At 29.8% G+C, this 25492-nt stretch overlaps 2 protein-coding genes across 9 annotated transcripts; one reads left to right on the top strand and one right to left on the bottom strand.

Moving 5' to 3' along the window:
• Positions 1-84: 84 nt before the first annotated feature.
• On the bottom strand, positions 85-7508 carry LOC118072120 (ras-specific guanine nucleotide-releasing factor RalGPS2-like). Of its 3 annotated transcripts, XM_035091739.1 has the most exons (14): positions 7492-7504; positions 6855-6999; positions 6311-6456; positions 5953-6128; positions 5567-5807; positions 5326-5489; positions 5011-5206; positions 4755-4927; positions 4473-4673; positions 4148-4222; positions 3357-3539; positions 3075-3260; positions 2874-2995; positions 85-2789 (listed from the first exon to the last, which is right to left on the bottom strand). In XM_035091739.1, the coding sequence occupies exons 3-14, from the start codon at positions 6383-6385 to the stop codon at positions 2662-2664; spliced, it is 1920 nt and encodes a 639-aa protein (XP_034947630.1). In that variant the 5' UTR covers positions 6386-6456; positions 6855-6999; positions 7492-7504; the 3' UTR covers positions 85-2661. The 3 variants fall into 3 exon arrangements, with proteins under 3 accessions (XP_034947630.1, XP_034947632.1, XP_034947631.1); XM_035091741.1 differs by lacking the exon at positions 5953-6128 and having other exon boundaries at positions 6855-7508; XM_035091740.1 differs by lacking the exon at positions 4148-4222 and having other exon boundaries at positions 6855-7508.
• On the top strand, positions 4596-25354 carry axo (axotactin). 6 transcript variants are annotated; one of them, XR_004690986.1, is made up of 27 exons: positions 14867-15188; positions 15290-15450; positions 15756-16212; positions 16309-16477; positions 16551-16666; positions 16738-16844; positions 16921-17266; positions 17626-17903; positions 17986-18229; positions 18336-18566; positions 18650-19057; positions 19137-19331; positions 19411-19810; positions 19898-20145; positions 20208-20483; positions 20635-20834; positions 20908-21205; positions 21292-21442; positions 21526-21688; positions 21774-21948; positions 22026-22204; positions 22283-22721; positions 22809-22882; positions 23085-23234; positions 24139-24236; positions 24970-25024; positions 25116-25196. XR_004690986.1 is itself a non-coding variant. In XM_035091738.1 (26 exons), exons 1-26 carry the CDS (start codon positions 14867-14869, stop codon positions 25265-25267), a joined length of 5994 nt encoding a protein of 1997 aa, XP_034947629.1. In that variant the 3' UTR covers positions 25268-25354. The 6 variants fall into 6 exon arrangements, 5 of the variants coding, with proteins under 5 accessions (XP_034947625.1, XP_034947624.1, XP_034947629.1 ...); XM_035091738.1 differs by lacking the exon at positions 24139-24236 and having other exon boundaries at positions 25116-25354; XM_035091734.1 differs by lacking the exons at positions 24139-24236; positions 24970-25024; positions 25116-25196 and adding an exon at positions 4596-4675 and having other exon boundaries at positions 14837-15188; positions 23085-23510.
• The last annotated feature ends 138 nt before the right edge of the window (positions 25355-25492 follow it).

A 25492-nucleotide genomic window follows, 5' to 3' on the forward strand; every position in this document is an offset into this window, starting at 1 on the left:
TAAACTTTCTCATCCGTAGAAAAATATTTATACACAATATCAGTATGGGGCAAAGATTGAAATTCAATAATCATGAATAATACATTAATTTTAATCATGTATTTTTTATATTTCTCTATTACGTTACATTGTTTCGTTTATACTGGACATTGTTATTTCATACACGATAATCACTTTGTGTAATCTGATGATAATTGTTTAGAAAAATAAAGTGATTTGTGATATTTATTGTATTGAACATTGAATTCTTATACCTGCCACATTTTATTTGGCCAAACTTTTCACGAATATACAAATTTTCAATTGGTTTGTTTCAATTATTTCCAAGACATTTTTTTTAGTAAATTCTTCTTCTATTATTCACTATACTAAAGGAGTATACACAATCATCTTACATTTATTGTATCGAACGATTCTACTGTGTTAAAAAAATTGCAACAAAAATATATTACTGTTTTTTTTTTTTCGAAAAATCTACTTCTTTTTCTTATTACAACATTTACAGCAGATATGATATCACAACCAGAACAAAAATATTTCAATTCGGCTTCTTTCAGGTTTCAACTTACATTAAATAATTAAATAAAGTAAAAAAAATATATAATATTTATATAGTTAATGCAAACAAAGTAACATTACATAATCATATTTTTTGGCATCATTGCTACAAAAAAATGTATATAGAGCACACAAACAATACATAAAACATGAAAAGTTACTATTATCTAGTCTTGACATTTTCAAAATAATTCAGTCGAAATTGATATCCCTTTTAATGTCAATAACAAATTATAAAGTAATCAAGTCAACTTCTTATATCATTCAGTATCATTTTAGAGTACAAAGACAGGTTACAAAGGTTATTTTTTTATAGAGAAATATTTTTTTCTATGTCCAATGAATCACGTTTAATAAGATTTTTTTTAATAATTATCATGGTTTTGCTTTTTTTGGAGTGAAAATTTTTTTCATGTCAATGATATGTTTTAATGAATATGTTTACATTGTAAGAAATGACTTGAGAGATTGGTGAATTTTCTATCACGGCGTTCATCTTCTAATAATATGCTATATATTGCTTTAAACGTTGATAAACAATTTGTAAAGCATTTATACATATTCAATATATCTAAAGCGTGTAGTAAACATTAGACTTTAAAAATAATTTAATGAAATAGTACTCTATAGATGTAAACTTATGTTTAGATAGAAAATGTTATATTAATTAATAGCTATTTATCATAGTATTTAATAAATATCAACAAAATTGAAGCTAAAGTTAAAAAGTGTAGTAACTGATAAAATTTCACTTTGTCATAAATGGAACTGATATTTTTTATAAATAATCGTTATATGAGTATTGTTTGTTTATATCTTTTAGCATTACACATTTATATCTAATGATATGCCGATTCAAAAGGCAAGCTAACAGCACAACATTACAATATTCTTATTATTTAATATTACTCCATTCATTTTTCAGCTTTCATATAATATCATTCAAATTTTGCCAAAAAACCGATTTATGAAAAATTATTTCATCACGTCTTATTTATAAACTGAGTCCTTTGGTATTTTAGTAGTATTTGAAAAAGTCATTAAAAATTTTATTATCACAAAAATATTGTGACATACTAATAATTATACTTCATTGATTTAAAATTTTATCAAATAATTCATTCATTCCGCAACCTAAAAAATTTAGAATGTACAGAATTGACAGAGATATTTATTCTTTGCTGTAATTATTGAAAGCCTGTAGACTTTTTATTGAAAAGTTTTTCAAAAATGTGTTGATTTTAATGTTGGTTCTCATTTTTTTTTACAATCTTTACATTACATAATCTATAATTGACAGTCTTAGACACGCAATAAGCAACTTAATGATTAATAATTAATTTAATCTATTCAATTAATTACTGAATTACTATTTGTTCTGATAGTTCAATTTTCATTAGTTCAATATCAGATAAAATTATTAAAGTAATTTTTAATTAAATCAAAGTTTGGAATAAATTATTTTATAATTATCAACCATGTTACATTTCTTTCCTGATGTTTCTATTTATGATTAATAATAAATAAACAACAGAATCTTAGAAAGTAATCATAAATAATAGAGAGCACAATGTGAATAAGTTGTTATATTAAAGTTTTAGATTAAAAAATTATTGCTCTATTATAACTATCAGTGACCTATCACTAATCAGTAGTGTGACATCTGCATTGTTATAAATTCTAGTACCATAGCAATAAATTAAAAACCCTTGAGCTTAGAAATTTTCAACTATCATTTTTTACCATCTTCTATTTTTTAAAATTAATTACTTAAAAATTTTCCTCTCTTCTACAAAATATGGCAGTGTAGAAATTTCAAAAAATGGTAATATTTTACAAATCAAGAAAATTGAAGTACAAGAAAACTCAAGGATTCGAAGTTACATAATTAGGTCTTTGCAAAGCTCTGAGCAGCTTATGAATATAGAGAATTGCTTTGAATGATCAAGCCTATTATTGTTTTTAATTTTTTTTTTTGGCTTATGAATTGGCGTTCTTATCCAAATTTTCTGTTGCTTGTAGTGCCCAACTTGAAGCATCATACATTGAAAAATATGAATTTACCGTATTAGTATATATTAGGTAACATCGAAAAGCTACTGATTATTCAAATGACATGAGGTTTGCCGGAATTGGTTTCTTGTCGATAACTCCACGTACAATATCACGAAGTTCTTTTATCCATTGCTCAGCACTATCACCGGAATTAGCTCGAAATTTATATATGTTTCCTAAAATGTCAATAGACATTAAGAATAGTTGTCAAGAAAGATTAGAATAGAAAATAACTTTATAATGAATGCTTTTATGATTACCTTTATTCGGATCAGTCAGTAAAAAAGTATCACGGTGAAATATACTATCTGATGATTCAACAATCCACCCTAGTATTGATACTATTTTATATGGTTCTCTTTTAAAGTCTGATCGATCAGATCTAAAGCAAAACAAAGATCTAAATTAATAGAAAATAAGAAAATACGATAATAAATACTTACGAGTAAAAAATATCTTACCCTTTGAAACATTTTGGTGAAAAATAAACTATCGAAGTAGCCCACAATTGAATCCAAAATCTCTGCCACGTCGTAACTGCAGGCTTTTTACCATCCCTTAAGACAACCTTTCGTCTTAAAAGACCTTGCATTGAACAACGAGGCTCTGTGATTCCGTCAATCTCACATGGTAAAATGGGGTGTGTACTGAATAAAATTGTAACAAAATCGATCATAGTTGTAATAAATAGCAATGATTAATATTTAGATTAATTAGTATCAACAGAAACATGTGTTAATTACCTTGTTCGAGATAATAGGCTACAATCATCATTGAGTGAGTCAATAGGCGTACCAGGCGAATTTTGATCTAAATCAATAGTTGGTGATATGAGATGAGGCTCTTCGAGTACTGAGTCATCTAAAAGATGTCTCACGGTCACTTGACCCGGTTCTGTAGTGATACCCGTTGATTTTCCGAAGACACTGTAATATAACAATTTAAACTAATATTCATTGCTAAATAATTAATTATGTAATCATGGTTTTTTTCATTAAATGATGTTTTTTCATGCATTGAAATAACAAGCATTGAATTATTTTGTTCTCTTCTTTTATATTTTTGACATTCAAGACAATACTTTCGCTAAATGTAATATTTAAAAATATTTTTTATAAAAAGAAAATTGAATGAACGATTAAATCTAATAATTTACATCAATTAATATGTTAAAATACTAAAACATGCTGTGGAATTTGAAAAAAATGTGACAAGGTTTAATTGAAGAATGAAATGATATAATATTTCTAATAATTATAAACGAAAATATTGTCATTTACTAATATGGTTTAGTTACCTATGAAATAAAAATTAGATTACACAAATGATACATAAATGTTGGAATAGTAAATTATAATTATTATCAATGACTTATAATTGTGGATGTAAAAATATTTCACATGCAGAGCCTATGTTTCCACGATGCCTCGATCCAAGGTGCGACAGATATTGTATAAATGTATAATAATAAGCCAATCAATAGATTTATTAAATAATATATGCTATGATCCCTACTGATGATCCCGCGACTCACCCAGATGCTCCAAAGCTAGTTCCATATCGCCCTCCTTGCTTATGGAAGTTGCGTGGAAGGCTCGTACTACGAAATCTGACAGAGCCATAACAACCACAAGATTTTAATTCGATTAACCAAATTAATTGAAACAGCGCCAGATAAATATTTATTTAACGTAATCAAAATATTTTACTTTTAATTCTTTATTTGCTCTCAAACCGAATGTTATTTCATAATCGCCGGTAATTCTTTTGTTGAGTAGGTCGAATACATTAACCATCAATTAAAAATTATATTCTTTTGTTTCTTATCTAACTCTCACAACTGTAATTATTGTACTCACTTTGTTCCTAGACTTCTACACTTGCGATGGCCAGGGACAAATTTATTGGCAGCAGAGGCTGCATGTAATCGTAATGACCCTGCACATCCTCGTGCTGGAGATAATGAAAGAGCTGCCACACCCGTTACAACATCTCCCACAGACTCTTTACTGCTGCTTGACGATGCTACGGGAGAATTAGGTTCGAGTTTTACTGATAATCTGTAAGTAAACAATAGAAATTCATACAATATTCTTATTCGAAAACATGAATTATAATTATTTTTATTCTATTATTCTTACTTGAAATGATCATCTTCTAAAAACTTTTGTAATTCTTCAATATACCGCACACTATTAAGATATCTTTGAACATCAGGTAGGGGAATAATACCTGGATATTCACTAGCTTGTAAAACTGTAACTCTAGTCAAAACAGTATTCATTTTTATAGCTCTTTGATGGTTGTCATTATTCTAAAAATAAAATTAAACAGTTTTAAATTAATTATTCATACTACTTCAGCACATTATAACTTATGAATGAAGAGAAAACTGACCTTTGATGAAGGATGAGCCATATCAATATAAACTAGATCTGTTAGAAATAAACCAAGATAAGGAATGCATGGTAATTTAATAACTTCCATGTGTTCTCTTAAATTTGTCCAGTTATTTTTATCACTAAAAACTTCAGCAAGTTTATCAAACGTGCATTTTTCTTTCTTCGATAGACATGACCATGTTTTATTAAGCCTACAAAAAAAGATAATCATGTGAATTATTTAATAATTATTCTCATTATAATATCTATAGTCGTTATAGACTGTTCGTATACGTTCAACAACGTATAGTTGTTGGTCATAACTTATTACCGATATATTGGAGCACTTTGAAGACCGGATATGATTGCAAATAATGAATGCATATTATTTAAATCATATAATTTCTTTGCAACTCGAATAAAATGAGCAATCATTTCTGAACGTTGTTTTGGAGTTGAAAAATTAAGTATTTCCTGAACTGTCCAAAAACTGACCTAAAATAGTAATCATAATAATGAATTGTTGAAAAAATAATTATCTTTTAAGAGCTAATTTTAAAAGGGCCACTTACATGATTGAATCTTCTAGTAAATGCTACCACATTCGGAGCAACGAGAAGTTTATTCTTCTTATTCCAAGAACAACTAGACAATTCTTCTGGCCTGATGGCCTTGAAGACACTTAAATCTAACAATGTCAATTGTGTGGCAAGATCTTCTGCAGGAATTCCTGTAGCCACAAGTGGCTCTGAGCCATTTAAATTTGTATTACATCTTCCAGGCAAGGAGTTTGATTTGCTTGCCAAAGAATTTCTATTGAACATAAAAGTTTCATATAGTTAATTTACAAGTAGAATAATTTAGCATATATAATGTAGCAGAAAACAATATCATGCTTGTTAATTAGTGTTGGTTATACATTAATAGTGAAAGTATATGAAATGATTGATTGACCAACCCATAATTATCATAGCAGGAATGTAGAGTTGGTGGTGTCAATTCTGAATACTTCCTGTAGGTTCTACATTTGTCTTTATGTTCCTTACGCTCCTTGTAATTTTTATCGGCTTGACTCATATCACCAGGCAACAAGGGACCACTGGAGGAGTTAGTATCATTGGCAAAAGATATATCCTGACAATTCAAAGAACCAAACTTGCAGATAAAAACGAAACAAGCAATAATTGATTAATTAGCAATGGATAACTCGGTAAAAACCAAAAGACGTGAAGGAATGTAGAAATAATTTTCAAGGGAATTAATGACACATAAAAAATTCATATAACAAATTTAAAATATGCAATTGTTTGTTATACCTTTGGTGAGCGGTAGGAAGAAAAAGATTCACTAGACAAATTGCGGGATATCGACGTGTAATGCATCTCAACCATGTAATACTGCTCCGTAAAAGTCGCATCACATGTTTCTTCAGCTACTTGTTTAATTTATTTTACTGTTCTCACTGAATGAAAAAAATAAACGTTGATTATTAATTGTATTCACTAAGCATTCCTAATGTTGAAAAATAAATGAATCTGTATATAATAAAAATACATTAACCTTGAAAAGAGTTAGAATAATTTTTTTAATGGATATATCATTTGAAGAGAGGTCCAAAAATAATATGAGATAAGTGTAAAAGAGAGATAGAAAGAGATAAAAGTACGCAGAGAGAGAAAAGACGCAAATATCATCAACAAAACATTTTTACAAAGCTTGAGATAAATTTAAAAATAAACTTGATATCATCTTCTTCAATTAGTAATTAAAAAACACAAATGAACCACCAAATATCAGGAAAGCGAATTTAAAGTAACAAAGACAGCAAATAAGAATAATAAAATAAAATAAGATTTTTACCCTCTTGTCCGCCTTTCACATGAGATGAAACACGTTGAGATAACAGTTGCAGCTTTATTTACAGGTTAAAAACTCTCAAAACAACAGTCAATGAGTGGTATCACTGGACGTTGGTTGACGCGATTTCATCGACTGACGCATAAAACTAGAAACAGCCGAGGACAAATTTTGAGTCGTCGCGGTTTATGAATATTATCGTAGTGTCTCCGGTACACTCACGCGTCACTCTCTCCCTTTCTCTCTACTATAAACGATACTATTGAGTGACGACATTCATAAAACCGCCGCCTCTTTGACGACATTGACGTACGTTATAATGAACATAAAACAATCGCCTAATCAACTAACCCCCCACTATCAAATGGTGATAAAAGTCACGAACATTACGCACTTGAGATGAAATTGCACAAAACACACTTGATGTAGTCCTAAAAAAACGGTAAAGATGAGTGCACTTTATGTCTACCAACGGAGCAAACGTCAACTCAACGCAATAAAATGTATCTGATATAATTTATTCAATCTCAACGGATATTAACTTAGTAACTTATTACATTCTGCATTCTTTCCTCTTACTCGTTGCAGCTGCACACGAGAATTTGATTAATTATTATGCAGAAAAAAACAGAATAATTACGCTTTGATCGGCATCCATTTTATGGGGATGGGAATTTGACATAGAACGCCCTCTGTTAGAGACATTAATAATTATATAATTGATTTATTTACAACATTACCGATAGATCACGCTAGTGGGATTATTGAAAATTTTGAAAATGACAAATTGATTAAATCAAACTAAAACTAATTTTTATTATTTTTAAAAATAATCAATCGAATTTCTTGATATAATAGAGTTATCGTAATCAATTTTAACCAAATATAATTATCTCATCAATTGATAATAAATAATGATAGTTAATCGAATGGCATTGAGTTTATCTTGACGATTTGTTACTACATATGATTATTCTTCACACTTGGTACTCATATGTATGATGTGACGTAACTTTTCATTATAGGTCACACATTTTAGCAATGATTAGTGCATTACAGTAACAATTTTACGCCTTACTTCTTACAAGTTACCGATGCACTCGTTAAATATGTTAGCTCTTGTAATAAATACAAAACAGTTAGCAATAATTATAAACAAATATTCTAATCTAATCATTGAATAATATCGACATATTAATTATTTTCATATTTATCACAGTATAGAAAAATAAATTATATCAATAATATTACCTACAACTATCTTATCATTTGTATTTTATTTTACAAAATTAAATCAATTAATTGTCATTGCGTGCATTTTAATTTTTTTTCAGATAAGAAATTTCTCTGAAGTAGTTTAGATGAATTTTTTAAGAAATGTCAATACTTGGTCAGTTTTTTCCACCTTCGTTTTATGAACACATCAATAGTAAAACTAATAAAATAAAGAAAAAGACAAGAATATTGAATAAAAGGGTGAGACAATAATTTTATTTGACGTTCATTGACTTGATAATAAATATTTAATACACTACAATTGCTGCAGGTAAATGATACAATAAAAATAGCGGAAAAAGCGTATTATTTACATTGAAAATAATGTACATAAATTTAACTGTTGAAAATACATCTTATCCTTCATCGGCCTTGCCAAGAGGTAGTTTGAGTTGAGACTATGGAAGCAAAGTATAAAGAGATAGAGAGAAGTGTAGTTACGTTCCTCCGGCCAAGCACTTTATTCAGGAAACAATTTGTCATTTGACTGCACTGTTAGGCCGTCTCTTTATTTTTCCATCTCTTTCTTCAGCTCTATTCATGATGCACATATTGATGCCCAACCCGACAAGAGTTTTGCGTGCATCAAATGTGTACATACACATTGAGCTGACAGGTATAATGAGAACATTAATTCTTGAAGGAAATGCTGAAGAGATATTGATAAAGATAATGGCGAACCAGAAATACTAGTATTAGGATAAGCTTATGTGAATATGCGTAGGTGAATAGGCGTAGGTAAGAAGTAAAAAGGAAGCTAGAGGACATTACAAGTATGTACTACAATCTTACTCACTATTATCTATCAATGTTTCCTTGATTTTAAAATGTGGATAATGTTCAGAATGAATTGATGACGGTTAGAAGTTTCACGATGATTGTGTCGTTTCATTTATTTTTTTCAATACTTGGAGCATAAATTGTTTTAGTGTTTGGTTATATTATTATTAATTCATTCGATTGAAATTAAGAAGTCGAATAAATTTGATTTATTGATCAAATTTTTTGGATTACATTTTTTTCGAAATTCTAAGGAGCTTTTCAAAAAAGAAATGGAGTCTGAATAACAATTTTAAAAATGTCTCAATTATTTTCATTATTTGTTTCTCAATAAAATAATAGATCTATCAGAATATTTATTGCTCATCCATTTAAATAATAATATGATAATTAAATAATTATAACAATAAAATGAATTTAAAATCAGGCATGTTTTTAAATCAGAATGATTTATTTTTAATAAAATATCTATCTAAATAATGATAAATCAACTAATTAAATTACCAAAAACATGATAATTCAATATTGACATAATTTTTTTAGCATTTTATTCTGATTCTTAAACATTCGACCTTCCGACTTAAATTCCCCGGGCTAACGAATGGGATGCATTTAAGGGTCAATTTGTCCATTATCCCATTGTCACGTTATTTATCACATGTCACGAATGCTCCCTCTTATGTCTACGAGAAATTATTCGCTCCAAGCATTTACAATAAATTGATAAAACATATTCACATCTAAATTAGCGATAACAAATGATAAATCATACATCAACGCTTATGTTGGAATCTTTAAAAGAATATTATAAGCATTTCATGAAAAACGAAGAATCATCAGCTAAACTTGAACAAGATGAATCTTTAATTGTTAATAAATTAATATATAAAAAAAAAAATGTTAATGTTAAGTGAAAAACAGTTTGGTTAAAAAAATATTATAGTGCTCTTTGCACCCCTGGCTGTAACTCAAATGGAGTTTCCTCCTCTCTATTACCCTCCACACATAGCTTGCGTAGGTAGAGGGGAAAATCCGTTCAGTTACACGACAGACGCAACTCTCCAATGATGTGTCAGTCGTGAGCGCGATTTCGTCGCGCCGCGCACTTCATTTGCGAGTTTGTTCGATCAAGTTTCTTTATCTTTGTTCAAGATTTTATTAATATTAAAAAATAAAATCATTTTAAAAAGATTTCTCAACACAAATATAATCTCATATGCATATTTTTAAAATAATTTTACCATTTTTTTTCAAAATGAAAATTATTAACAAATAACATTTGCACAAAAGACTAGATAAATAGGACAAGTGTTTAGTGATACTAATTTTAATTATTTCTATACAATAAATAGTAATAATAATAATTAAGTAATTAACTATTCTAAAAAAAAAAAAGTGATTATAATTAGCAGTTTATGATATGAACCATCGACGTGTCTATTTTTTCTGCTTCATTGATTTTTAGTGACTAAATTCTATCACCAACATATCGCTGGGTTTGCGGAATCGTATGACGTCGTAAGTAAATAATAAAACATGTAGATTTTTTTTTTCTTTCAAATTATTAAGCCATGAAAATTGGATAAAACTAAAAAAAAAAATATCTCCTTTAATATACAAAGATGAAGATGTAGCATGCATTTATCCAGCTGGTTTATTTCTAACGAATGAAAAAATTACTTTACAATGACCATCATCATCATCATCATAGTAACAAATTATCTTCTACATCGTATAATTCGCGCAATAGCACCGTTGTACATGCGAGAGGCGTTATACTAACTCATTAATCAACTCATTATTAATTTTACTTCACATCCTAATTAACAAAAAATATTGCTGCTCTTACTGTCACCAAAATCATAATAAATTTTTTTTACTTTTATTATTTTCCCTACAAAAATTAATCTCGGATAACAAGAAAAAAATTGTTCACAATTTTTTATAAACAATTAATAAATATAATTAATGACATTGCACAGAGTTATTTTTTGTAATTAATCCGCTCTCGTGTCAATAAAAATGAATAAATAATTAATTAATAATTAAATGTAATGGAATATGATACTCAATGAATTAAAAGTCCTTTCACTTGTTTTAATCGTTAATCAATCAATATTATTCAATCACTTATATTAATTTTTTTCTTCTCTATAAACCAATCGTAATCAGTACAACTAAAAACCACGTGCTTTTTAAAACTAGTCACGCGATTTATTTTAAAATTGATTAACCTGCTGTATATATTTTATTTCTATTTATATACATAGTAAATAAGTATGAAAAAAAAGAGAATGATAATATTTTCAATGATGTGAAGAAAGTGATCTCATGACTGTGAATCATTTGATTTAAAAATAAAAATAAAAATTAAAATGCATCGGTTGTAAAGTCGGTATTGAAAGGAAAGTTTTTTTTTCACATCACGTTTTTCTTATTCATATATATTCATTTATTGTTTTTCTCGTTATATCATTCATTATTGCAATCATATGAAATATCTAGCCAATTTATTTCATCCTTTTACCGAATGATGTGTCGCGTGCCTCTAGCATTGTCTTCAGGAATAAAAGAACCGGCTGATCATGATCCTTGTTAAAAGTATCGTCACGTTTATTGAATAAACCCAGTATAAGGTACAAAGATGAAAGAAAAATAGAAAGAAAATATATTAAATTCGAATTTAGAGGCATACGCATTATGATTGAATTCATCTCACGTGTCATCTTGACGTGCTTAGTGCTCTACTGTTGTCTGTTTCAATTTGCACGGCCAACTTCCGCTGGACAAACGATCTGACTCGTCACTTGCTGTCACAATTTGTTCTAAAGATGTTTTTTAATCATTTCAATGATTTAAAATATTTCTTATTGATTGATTTTAATAATAATTTTTTGATATTTTTGATGTACACAATAATAATATGTCGTCAAACAACTACTAATCATTTTAAAATGATGGTAATCTAAAAATAAAGCAATTATTTTGAATAAAAAGAGCTAAAAATAACAACATATTCATTTTCTCAGTAATATAATTAACGAGAATACCTTTATTCATATCTTACTCCATTTTCCACGAAGAAACCAGGTCGACTGTTCGATGTATCGATTCCCGAGCTCCGAAGAAGGTCATGCGGTTTGCGAGGCCGCGAAATGGAGCCTTTAAAGAGAGATGAACCCTTCAACACCAAAAAATTTCAATCAAAGTTTTAGCTAGAATGTGATCTAATGGAATTGATTCTAATTAAATGGACCTTTAGACCTGAAATGATCACAGAGATTTAGAAGTGGCCTATAACTAGAGACTTTTAAAGATTGTCAATGAAAACATTGATGAAATAAAAAGGGCAAGCAAAAAGACTTTGGTTACTTGATGAGATCTCACAATGAAAGTCAATAAACTAGGATGAGTAACGTAGTAGAGTGGTCGGAAAGTGACATTAATAAATTACTGTCTGCCTCTCTAGATGTAGTAACATTCAGGCAAGCTACCATTAAAGAGAACATTACATTGATAATGCTTACAAGTTAATCAAATCTAAAGTTGTATATGCTACTCATCAATATGAGTACATTCATAGAATTTGATTCAAGACAATTGTACGCTTGCCAACTTGGTCTAATACTAAACACTTGGTAAAACAATACCAAGTGCCTATGCTTGGACCCTCATCTGTACACACATTCTTTCACAGATGACTTTTTGACGTCATATCCTGCTGAGATATATTCCTCATTTGGAGCACGGCTTTCTTTAATGTTTGCCTAGCTTTTCAAGGTTTTCCGGACCACTTTCCTTGAACTTGATCCTTATTTGTCCTTTCCTGGGAATATGTTCCCTGACATATTTATTCAGTAAACTTTTATAATTTAGCATAAAATATTACTCAAAAACTCAATATTCAAAAGTAAATTTTGCTATCAATTTTTACTTATAAATAAATATCTTTCAAGTACCGGCAATAGCAAAAAAGATAATATTAAATATTTATATTATATGCATTAAACAAACATCTTTATAAGACCAACTTTTAATTTACTCCAATTTACAACAATAATCTTTTAACAATATGTAAATCTCAAGACTAGAATAATCAATAAAAATACACCCACTATGATAATAAAGGACTGGTATTGTTAAAAACAAGAATTGACAAAAACAATTAAGTGTTTTCTTTCAAAGGTATATATACTTGTGTATCTCAAGCTACAAGTGATATCTCTATTTTCACTCATATCAGTCGATTAAATAAGAACTCATTCAAATAAAAATACTCATATTCTTACATAGACAGCATTAAGTAATATCTAATCTCTGCGATTTGATTATTAGACAATGATTCCTTTATCAAAAAAAAAAAAGTGAAATGATTTTTAGAAGTAGATATTCACATAAATCTAAATGAATGCATATTGTAACTCGGACGACCTTGAATAGAAATTACGAATGTGATTGAAAAAAATAAAAATGAGCGGAAGTCAGTTGGTGGTCCAGTGCGGTTCCGGACAGCTTAGAGATTGAAATGAAGATGTGTAAAGCGTCGGTGTAACCTCAGATTCAATTGAATACTCTGAGGAAGAGGGCCTAGCAAGAGAAAATTGACTCACATGACTCGTGAGTAACCCATCAAGAGGCTGACTGTCCCATGAACATCCTTGTCTAACGTTTTGACTTTGTAGTCGCGATTTCGTTCCAACTACTCTTCCATTTGACTGCAAGAAGATTGATCATGTTGATTTCATGAGAAGGAGTGGTAAAGAGTTTATGTATTCTCATGCCAGTAATTTCCTTTATGATTATATCGATGACAGGACACGTTCAGAAAAGTCGTGTACACTTTTCAACATTCTTTTCTCTAAAAACTTTAGAAAGTTTTCTACCTGTTTTCAAATGCTAAGAGCCTTTCTATGACATTTTTTTTTTTAATATAAAAAAATAATTTTATCATTTTTAACATCAAAGCAATCACCTGGAGGGATTCAACTAATCTCCGCTTTTATAGCATCAGCTTGCAAGAAGAATTGAACCCTTAGCCAGACACAGAAAGTCAGGAATTATTATCAGTTCTTATCAATCCATGGTATAGCAAATATGTACACCATTTGCTTTTTTTTTAAAAATCAAACATCATAAATGGCGGGCTTGTTATACATATATAACAAACTCAATAACAATTTATCCATGTTTATTCTTTACCCAAGATGATAAAATCACTGACAGAATTTTATCATCAGACTAAAAAATATTACCTAATTTCATGTTTAAATCCCTGTAGCTATCTTATCATCAAATACTCCTATTCTTTATATTACTAATTCCAAACAGAAGCTGATAGTAATCAAGTATTGAACGTTTATACCATAAAATACAAATCGTGCTTCCAGATTGAAAATTAATAAGAAGTCGTAAATCCAAAGAAGGTGATCACATTGAGCATTTATAAACTCAAGTTCTCTTTGTAGCAGGAAGAATGGCTCAATCCTAATACTTAAAGTTACTTGTGTGGGTAAATGATTGCTCAGAGAGACGAGAATATCAAAAAGATGGTTCTGAGAATTTATTAAAAATTCTCGAAGCTCTTCGATATCTTCGGTAACCACGTGCAGGTCTTATCAATGATCAGAGGAATGAGTTAAGAATTTTTCTTGAATTGAAAGCAATACCAGAGACTATTTGGAATTTCTAATGTATTGAGATGATCAGCATGGCTGAAAAACAGAATTATTTTATATTACTTTATCTTTTGTCTCCACAATATTGAAAAAGAAAACTTCATCCTGAAAGGTCATCATTGTTTTATGATGAGCTTCTGTTTATCGAATTTAATAATTAATAGAAAAATTATTGTTTATATTTTTACTTGAATCTTATAATTATATAAAACATATTTATTGCGAAAATGAAATATTTATTTACTTATTTATTAGTTTTTGTAGATCTTCAGCGAATGAAGAACGATGACAGTCCAATCGAAGGGGATCCTAGTGATCCTGAGTTTATTGAGTGTGATTATTGAAGTCCAATCTAGTATTACTGATACATCAGATTTAGATTTATCTGAAGACACAGAAATAGTCACCACAACCACTAGGCGTATTTTACCTGATCGTTGTTTAGTTAAAACAGATTCAGGCCCATGTAAACATTATATTCACAAGTGGACCTTCAACAAAGCTGAAGGAAAATGTAGGACCTTCGTTTACGGTGGTTGTTTGGGAAATGAAAACAGATTTAATTCACAGCTCGAATGTCTCCACTATTGCATTGGTGGACCCAACTGTAAGTTAAGATTGATCTATCAAAAATTTTTATTATGATACATTTTATTGTTAAATAAAACTAATAATTGAAATCATTTGTTTTCTAATCAAAATAAATAGATACATTAAATGCATACATGGTCACTAAAGGAAGTGTTTTTGTCACCACAACTACTACTACAACGAGTACAACACCAACAACAACACTACGTACTCTTCCACCCACTTTATTCCCTCCAGAACCAACCAGGCCTCCTGTACCCAAGTATCAACGAGGAAAAGTAAGAATAAATTTAGTTAATGAAATATTTCTGTTTGGACAAGAAAAATTTTTAACTTTAAACAAGTATTCAATTTTAAGTCTATTGTCTACATGTAAATAGGTATCTTCAGTGCATCTAAGATCGAAAGCAGATAAAATTAAAAGTTTAAAATAGACACGAAAAATGTTTCTTCGCCAGAAAATGTCAATAGCCACTTTAGATCAGATATTTTAAAAAGATTGAATACTTCCTTTTTACAAAATAAAAATCAAATAGAATAAATTATTGGATATTTTTAATTAATAATAATTGATTTATTTTAGGAATTGACATTTATGGAGTCTGGATATGAAAAAACATTTATGTTTGCGGAAAGTAACACTTTTATCCAACTTGATGGAAGTGGAATTAAAACCTTCCAATTGCGATTGTGTCGAGAAATATCGTTCCTATTTCGTACCAAGTTACCTCATGGTCTGCTCGTTTATCACAGTGTAAAAGACCGCCCGGAGAGTTTAGACCCTTATGCTCTTTACGTAATCGTTGAGAAAGGTCAACTCAAGGTTGTTCATGTCTTTGGGAAGTTCTCTACAAGTTTAACAGTTGGAGAAGGGCTTAATAGAGATGAGTGGCACAGCGTGTTGGTTCGTATTGATGTTCATGGAGCCAAACTTATTGCTCGAGTTAATGATAAACAGGAAGAAACAACTCTCGAGGTGTTGGAACGAGTTGTTAATTATGGAGTGTCAGAAGACTTGGCTTCAGTTGTGCTAATTGGAGGCAAGTCATTTATTTGAGAAAAAAATGTATTATCTATCACCATATATTTTGTAATAAAATATTTCATTCTATTGATCGTTGTTTATTTTTCCACAGGATTAAGCTCCGAGGAAAGATTGCATGGTGTCAAATACATTATTGAATCATTTGTAGGTTGTATTAAAGATATGGTATTGAGTTCAGGAAAGTCAGCCAGCGATTTATTACCAATTCAGCCATTGATAGCAACTAAACATGAAAATGTGAAAGAAGGATGCATCAACAAGTAAGTTTAAAATTGCAAGAAGAAAATAATTAAAAAATAATTAGCTTAACAAATAATTGATAACTCTTTGCAGATGCTGGACAAGAGAAAATTTATGTTTTATTGGCAGTCAATGTGTTAACCATTATAACAGTTTAACATGTGATTGCTTTGGAACCAGATACGAAGGAGAACGATGTGATGTTTACAGTAAGAATTTTTTTTTTAAAGTCAAATTATTTTATATTGAAGCTAATTTTTAATTTTTTATTTCTTTATAGCTGCTACGATTTTAACATTAAGAGGTTCTTCATATGTATCTTTTCGAGTTTATGACTGGAAAGACAGAGTTCATTCATCAATGAACCGAATAAGCTTAATGTTCAAGGTAGATAAATTAACAATAATTTATTAATATAAACATATTTACCTTAATTAGGAACTGAGACAAAATTTATTTTTAGACTCGTTGGGATGATTCCGTACTATTCTATGCATCTGGAGAAATAGATGGTACTCCTCATTATGTAGCTGCATCAATAATCAATAGAAAAATCCATATAGAAATAGATTTTGGTCATAACACAAAAATGAATACAACTCTTGGAGAAGATGTGTCTTCAAATCTTTGGAGTAATTTAACAATATTTCATAACGGTTCACAAATCTTTGTGAGTCTTGATTTTGAGCATAAAGTACTCGAAATACCTGGTAACAATCATTACATGATCATTGATCCGGAAATTTATATTGGAGGAGGTCCAGAATTGCACAAAAAGAAAGGGTTAAAGTCCTACAATAATTTCGCAGGTAAATATCGAAACAAAAATTTTTATATTCAAAACAAAGAAATTAAACAGTACAATAAAACCTCTCTTAGTTCTCTGCACTATCCCCACTTCCTATTCTTAGAAGAGAAGATTATCCCCTCTTTTATGCGCGCGCAGAACAACGTCGCACATGACTGACATGTGTGAACTCGTTGAATATGGTCACTTATTAGTATTATTCTAGTTTCCCGCGTTTACGTAAGCCACGCCTTCTAATATAAAAGTGGGGATCTAATGTCTACTTTCGAGAATCGAGAGCCCCAAGAGGTAGAACTTAGAGAGGTTTTATTGTAACAAGAAAGGTAATAATAAAGTTTTATTTTAAATGTGGATATCTAGGAGTGTTGAAGTATGTTTTCTTCAACGATAAATCCATAATATACGAATTGAAGAAATCAAATCCAATGGTTCATTACATTGGAGTCCTTGAACCGGAATATTATGAAGTTGATGTTGATGTGATACCAATCACATATCCTTTTTCCGGAAGTCATATTTGGTGGCCAATAGCTAAAACTAATTCTCTATTACTTCATTTCGATTTTCAAAGCTCTAAACCTGTCGCTGTTGTTGCTTCTGGCGATGTAAAAAGTGATCAAGGTCTTGGATACTGGGAGGTAAATTTTTTATTAATTCTGTAGAATCATAATTGATTAAAATAAACGATTTATATTATTAAGTAATTAAACTCTGTTACAGTTGAGGCTTGTTAATGATGAAATGCGGTTCCAATTAATACCAGTTCTAACAGATAACATTACTGTATCAGCATCAGTTAAATTCCCACCGAACAATCGAACATCCTGGCATGCAGTTGAATTAAATTATACCAAAGGAGAACTTAATATTATTGTGGATTATAGACATAAACAGGGAAAGCTTTTTGCGATGACATTTGAACTTGGTGACAAAGTTATTATTGGAAGTGGAAAAAGTGATGCAGGTAAATGATTTTTCTTTTTTATAATTAAAGTATGAGTAAACTTAAAAAGAAAAATAATAAAGCTAAAGATTTGGTTAATCTACCATAAATTGATATTGAATTACAGGTTTAGTTGGCTGCATGAGAGATATAAAAGTTAACGATGAAATAATAGAACCTAGATACGTAATAAATACTGAACGAGTCGTGGGCGAGGTTGCTTTAGACAACTGTCAATTCGTTGATCCTTGTACAAGGCCGAATACATGTGAACATGGTGGGAAATGTTCCGTAAAGGAAAATAAAATTACTTGTGATTGCACTGATACTGGTTACATTGGAAAAAATTGTCATTTTGGTAAGTAAATCAATTAATCACCAATAAATGAATTCAATAAATTCCGTCGAAAATAATTAATTTATGTTCTAAATTTTTTTTAGCACAATATCGAAAGACTTGTGAAGAATTAGCTCTTTTAGGATATACCCAAGATGATGTCTATAAAATTGATATTGATGGAAATGGTAAATTTCCACCAGCTTTAGTGAAATGTGAATTTCAATCAATTGAAGATGCAACAAAAACAATTGTCGAGCACAATTTACCATCTCAAGTAGATGTTCGGTCTATCGCTGAAGATGACTTCTCATTTAATATTACTTATCGTCAATTCACTGCTGAAATGCTGCAAGAACTAATTTCTCATTCATTGTACTGCAGTCAATATGTCAAGTATGATTGCTATAAAGCACCATTGGATCTTCACAGTGCTACTTGGTTTCTCGGTTCAAAGGAAACCATCGTTGATTATATTGGAAATGTTAACCGAGGATCTTGTCCTTGTGGAAGTAAGATATAATTTTAATTACCATCAGTATGAATAAAAAAAATTTTTAAATGTAAAATTAATCTCCATTAATTATTTAGTGAACAGAACCTGCGTCAATCCAGACTTAAGTTGTAATTGTGATGTTTCTGCGGGAAAATGGCTTTCAGATGAAGGTTATTATGAAACTCCAGAATCCTTAGGCATCACTGGAATGGTTTTTCTTCAGCAAAAGGAACTTGAAGAAGATGCTCAAGGAAGGATTACTCTTGGACCATTAGAATGCGTTGAAACAAGTAACAATCTATCAATTAATATATTTTATTGTATAGTAAACTTCATTTTTATAGTTATTTAATTATAAAATATTTTTAGATACACAAAAGTATGTCGTCACTTTCACAACATCACAATCTTACATTGAAGTGCCAGGATGGAGAAAAGGTGACATTGCTTTTAGCTTTCGAACGACTGGAGAAAAAGCAATTCTTTTATATCAACCACCTATCAGAAGCAATTATCCATCATTCATGGTAGTTTTAACGTCAGATTATCGACTTACTTTTAATTTTACTCTTAATACTGGCACAAATAGAGAAATGGAAGTAAAAAGTCGACGAAAATTAAATAATGGGGAATGGCAAAAAATTTGGATTGATTACAATGATTATCATGTTCGGTTTATGATTAATACTGATTTCCAAATGGTTGAATTACTTCCTGAAGAAGAATTTGGTCCTTTTGAGGGATCTATGTTTATTGGAGGTGCAACTGCGTAAGCAAAAAATAAAATATATTGACACTGGAATAAATTTATATGAATTTAGCGACATTAATATAAAAATTTTTACTATATTTTCAGAGAATATTTGAAGACTTCAGAAGTACAACAAGGATTAATTGGCTGCTTCCGAGGCCTTGTAGTTAATGGAGAGATCTTAGATATTCACAGCTACATGTCAGTTCATTTGTCTGAAATTATAAAAGATTGCAAGCCTTCCTGTCAGCCAAATAAATGTCAAAATGGTGCGAGATGTGTTGAATTATGGAGTAATTTCGAGTGTGTTTGCGAAAATAAATGGGCTCATCAAGGAACTTTTTGTGAAACAAGTAAATATAAATGTTTCCATTCATTTTAAATCCATAAAAACTAATAAAATGTTTTTTTCTAGACATTAACAATAAAGCGTTGACGTTTACATCACCTGGGGCATTCCTGAAGAAAAACTACTTCGGCACGAGTGAGGACGAAGAGAAATTGTTGCTGAAAAGTATGCTGCTGGAGAACATTCTGATAAATCTGAGGACTTACGACACCCACTCGCTCATCCTTTACGCCAACGATCATCTCAACAACTTTGCTCATCTCTATATTTCCAATGGGTCCAGCATTGTCTATCTCTTTAACGCCGGGAACGAGATCAAGAATATCACCGTCCAGTATCCAGGTGGGCAACCGTTTTCTTCTACGAAGGAACTACTTCTACTACTACCCAGACGAATTCCAAGAGACGCGAAGAATTGACTGACGTAAGATCGAAACCCATCGAGCTTGTAATTGTGTCGATTTTTCAAGTGGTTCTTTGCCTCTCATTGCAGGTGTAAATACAGGGATTTCGGTTCAGATTGCGATCGTCAGGGGTGAGACATCAACTACCCTTCATGTCAATGATCACAATATCACTTTGGATGCAGTACCGTTACTGTTGGATTCGTATTCCAATAAACCTTGGATCAATCCAGAAAAAGAAGTATTGGCTCCTCAAAGGCCTCCTGCACCTCCAACTGATTACTTTCAGGTATTTTATTATTTTCTTAATTTTATTTAATAATGAATTAATAGCCACAAAAATAATAAAAAAATATGTTCAGGTAAACTTGGGTGGCTTTGATCCTGATAATCTTCTCCGAGTTGGAGTGGAAGGACAACTTATTCAAGGATACGTTGGTTGTCTTCGAGGATTAATGATTGGAGAATACTTGGTTGACCTACCAAATTTAGCTAGTGAAGCTAATCACGAAGGAAGTAAAGGAGTTTTACCTAATTGTCAAATGAAATGCGATACTACACCATGCAAAAATCTTGGAATTTGTACAGAAGACTTTGGAAGGCAAGAATCTTCATGTAATTGTGAATTAACTTCATATTTTGGAGAACATTGTGCTGACGGTAATAGACATTTAGTATTTCTATTAGAACTTATATTTATTACATTATTAGCATACTTTCTAATTAATTAAATTTTTTTTTTATAGAAAAAGGTGCAGATTTCAGCGGTGAAAGTGTGCTTCAACGAGCATTTGAGTTTGAAGGAGAAGTGAAACAGGTCAAAGTTCAATTAGCATTTTCTACAAACGATCTACGTCAAAGAACATCAGCTTTATTATTATTACAAGCTGCAAATAAGTAAGCTGAAATAAAAATTTATATATTTACTTATCATTTATTTATGTTTATCTTTAATTATGCAATTGTCTTATTATGAATAGAAGTTATTATCTTTTGGTGGCATTAACCTCTGAAGGTCAACTGATTTTTGAAGAAGATAGAGATGGTTCAGCTTACGGAGTTCGATTAAATGATAGAAATTTTTTAAATGGCGCCAGACATAGTGTATATTACGTTCGAGAAAATAAAACTGCTACTTTATTGGTAAATTTTTAATTAAATCGTTAATTTAAAAATATTCATAAATACTTTAATGGACGATTTGAATTAAAATTGTAAACATTGTTAGATTGATCGAGAACCAGTACAATTATTACCGATTCCTGTCTTGAGTATTGGTGAAGACGATGATAATAATCCAGAAGAAGAAGAAAGTCCTGGAGCGACAGAAATTCAACTGGGAGGACTTAATACAACGGATCATCGGTTCAGTGCTTATAAAGGATACACTGGCTGTCTCAGCAGTAAGTAAAACAATATGAATATTCGATCAATCTGTATTAATAAAAAAATTAATTAATTATTAAAAAATTCATTTCAGACATTGTGGTATCTATTAATGGTGGTGCTACAATGAAACCTCTCGAAGAATACATGGTATTTACAAAAAAAGGAAGTGAAACTGTAAGAGCAAGTATTCCTGCTGGAGTAAGAAGTGCGCAATGTGCAGCATTTCATTTACAACCTCGAGGATTGGATCCTCCTAGAAATGATAGTATGGTAAATATCAAATAAAAAAATAAAAATTGTAATTTTAGAATGTGATATATAAGGAAATAAAATAATCTTATTTTTTAGGGCCGTGACAGAGCTTGGGTAGAAGATCCTCCAGCAAGAGTTCCGTATAAATCACTTTATAATGATGAAACGAAAGAAGAGCAAGGTGCAACAACGTATATATTTATAGCCTTATGCTGTATATTTGTGTCAGCAGTAATTGGATGTGCTTATGAAGTTATACGAAGTGCAAGACGAGATCGTAAACGTAGAAGAGCAAGAGCTGCTGCTGCAGTTTCAGGAAGTGGATCGCCTGGAGGATCACAAAGATGGCAACCGGCTTATTCAGATTCAGTTGTCGGACCTTCTGGGGCTAAAACAGTAGGATTTAAAACAGTTATTGAAGATGAAAAGAAACCTAATGGAACGCATGCAAAGGGAGTTACTAAAGAATATAAACCTCTTCCTAACTCGGAGTTAAAGAAAGATTTAGTTAATGATAAAAAAGTTAATATCAAAGGTACTATGATTATAAATATCTTCTCTTAGAGTATTACGAATAATATTTTATGTTATGATGATAATTTTAATACAAGAATTTTTGCAGAAGAAGAAGCAGAAAAGAAGGATCTTCTTGGGGTAAATACAACTGTATCGAAACCTGCGAAACCGAATCCTTTTGTAAAGACTTTTTATCATTTTAAATTATGCATATTAAATTAATTGCGATGCTTATGTGATATATTCAAAGTCCGCTAGTATGAAATAAATTTTCGAGTTCGCATGTTTATATATTTTAAGCTTTTAATGCTACTAAAGCTCAATTTTTATTTATAATTAATTAAAATGGTTAACAAATTTCTAAAGAGAACGATTTTTTCAGTCAATGGAAGACTTAACAGAGGAGCCAGAGCTTGAAGAGCGCGAACAGGAAGAAGATGAAGAATTAGAAGAGGAGGAAGAAGAAGTTGCAGAAGAAAGAAAAAACATGATGAACAGTCCAGAAGCTGAAACACTTGTAAAACCAACTCCGGTAAGAAATCAAGTATTAAAACGTGATTTTAGAGGATTTGGACCTTCTGGAAAACGTTTATTGGAGACAAATTTTTCGATTACTGGACTGAATGAAATCAGAACCAATGAATTCATTATTGACAATCCTTTCAAGCCAAAAAGTGGTATTGAAGCTCAGAGGCCTTTAAGTTTAGAAATCAAGGAACCTGTAATCGACCACAAAATACGTCCTGAGAGTTTTTATATGGAGAGAATCACTGCTAAAATATTTGATGCACCAAAGATGGAAACATAACAGAAAAAATATAAAATAGAAACTCTACAATACGTCAAATATTGTACTTATAGATAAGATTAATATTTTTAGCATTAAAAAATGGAAATTTTGATTATTATTATTATTGATACGTACTGATTTAACGTCAATATTTATTATAAAATATTTAATCAATTTATTTTATACATATTTAGATATGGAATTTATAGAAGGAGCGAAAATAAGGCTGGTACAGAATCAAAAATACAATATGAAAAGTTTTCTTTTCAATTTTATTCTTTTTTTAAACATAATTTGAATTTGTTTATATTTGATTTATATTCTAAATTTATTATTCATCAAAATCACAAGAATTGAAAATGTTCATGTCAATTTATTATTATCGCTTATCAAATTAGCACTAGTGTATTTAAAAATTTATCTGCATAATTATTTAATTAATAATTTGGTTATCAATTAATTTATGCTTATTGGTTTCCATTCAGTTACAATTGTTTTTGTGTGAGCTTAACATTGGTGGTAAAAAATCATTTTTTATCATAACAAATTTTAAACAAAAATTTATTTTCATCAACAAGAACGTAATATTAAGTAAGAAAATAAAAAGGAATTTAATTATCTGTTATCGCGATATCGACATTTTCAGATTAAAACTTGGTCTAAAACGAGTATAGAAGGGAATGTGATACCATTAAACTCCATTTCCAATCAAGATGAAACAAATGCAACGTTTGAACTTTAGAGGTATCACTGAAACCATTATTACCAATAATGATTGACTGATAATTGATAATTGATACTTATAGAATTGACAATAATATAAATAATATTAATGTTATAATAATCAATAATGACAATCATATTTATAGTGATAATAGTAAGAAACTCATTAAATATTTTTAGTGGATATTAAGATTAAGAATTTTTCGAACAAAAAAAAAATATATTTTATAGCATGTTAAACATGAGACAATTTAGATAATATAAAATATAAAATTAATGAAAAATGCTTGTTGTTCACAATTGTCTACATTGATCATCACTAATTGTTCAATGAATAAATTTAAATTAGCAAACTGTCATGTCATTGCATGTTACTAAGCTTTCAACTGCTGAATACTATTATGCACCGAAGAAAAATCACCGACAGCTTTTAATTTAACTTACAAACTAAAATATGACTCAGGGTTATCAACGTAATGCAGATCATGATTGTAATTTTGATTTTTTTATAATTTTATACGTCTTCATGCGATTATAAAAATATCGAAGTAAGTGAGCTTTTTTGATACTAACACAAACATCATTAAAACATACATTATTGTGTTTTTTCTTAGCTTTTCTTTTATTCATTTATGTTTGTTTCTTTACAAGACTTTCTGTCCTTATTCTCGCTGGACTTCTACTTTTTCTTTGTTTATTTTTAATTCGTAAAAATAATAATGTTATTTCTGATAGTAATCAAGTTATTTTATAGGTAGTTCGTATTTTTGGAGTTAAACCATCCTCAAAATCACAAGCTCTGAGCCCAGGTATTTTTTTTGTCAATTTATAATAAATTTATAAATGAACAAAAAAAAAAAGAAATAAATCATTGACAATAATTTGATTAACTGATTATAGATGGACAGAAATTTAAAATGCTCAATACGACTCCAATATTTCTGGGTGAAGACATGCGTACTTTTGCAAATCCTTTGAGTTATTTGGGTGGACCAAGATTATTAAATTCCAAATGTCGAACATCTAATGAATCAGTTTTATCTCTTGATTGAATAAATATAATGTATGAACGCATGAGCTGTGAGAGTATGCATTCATGCATTTAAAACAGAAAAGTAATTAATAAAAACATTACCCTAGTCAGGCTGTTTATTTTTTTCTGTCAATGTTCCTTGTAAAATGATTTGTTTGTAAAAATAAATATTAATAACTTATCATTAAGTGTACAAATTGGTATTAATATAAATGTGCGAAAGGTTTTAACTATGTAGTAATAG

Source organism: Chelonus insularis, unplaced genomic scaffold (assembly GCF_013357705.1).
Source record: "Chelonus insularis isolate UGA/USDA-ARS -01 unplaced genomic scaffold, ASM1335770v1 contig_88_pilon, whole genome shotgun sequence".
Lineage (NCBI taxonomy): Eukaryota > Metazoa > Arthropoda > Insecta > Hymenoptera > Braconidae > Chelonus > Chelonus insularis.

What these genes read in the sequence shown, in the direction of transcription:
- LOC118072120 (XM_035091739.1), bottom strand. Translation starts at nt 6,385, where the DNA reads ATGGTTGAGATGCATTACACGTCGATATCCCGCAATTTGTCTAGTGAA. An exon ending in TTAGAAGATGATCATTTCAA is followed by an intron (nt 4,674 to 4,754) that starts GTAAGAATAATA and finishes GTTTACTTACAG; the next exon opens with ATTATCAGTAAAACTCGAAC. An exon ending in TCACCAAAATGTTTCAAAGG is followed by an intron (nt 2,996 to 3,074) that starts GTAAGATATTTT and finishes GTTTTGCTTTAG; the next exon opens with ATCTGATCGATCAGACTTTA.
- axo (XM_035091734.1), top strand. Translation starts at nt 14,867, where the DNA reads ATGACAGTCCAATCGAAGGGGATCCTAGTGATCCTGAGTTTATTGAGT. An exon ending in CCAAGTATCAACGAGGAAAA is followed by an intron (nt 15,451 to 15,755) that starts GTAAGAATAAAT and finishes GATTTATTTTAG; the next exon opens with GAATTGACATTTATGGAGTC. An exon ending in TTTATTGGAGGTGCAACTGC is followed by an intron (nt 19,811 to 19,897) that starts GTAAGCAAAAAA and finishes CTATATTTTCAG; the next exon opens with AGAATATTTGAAGACTTCAG.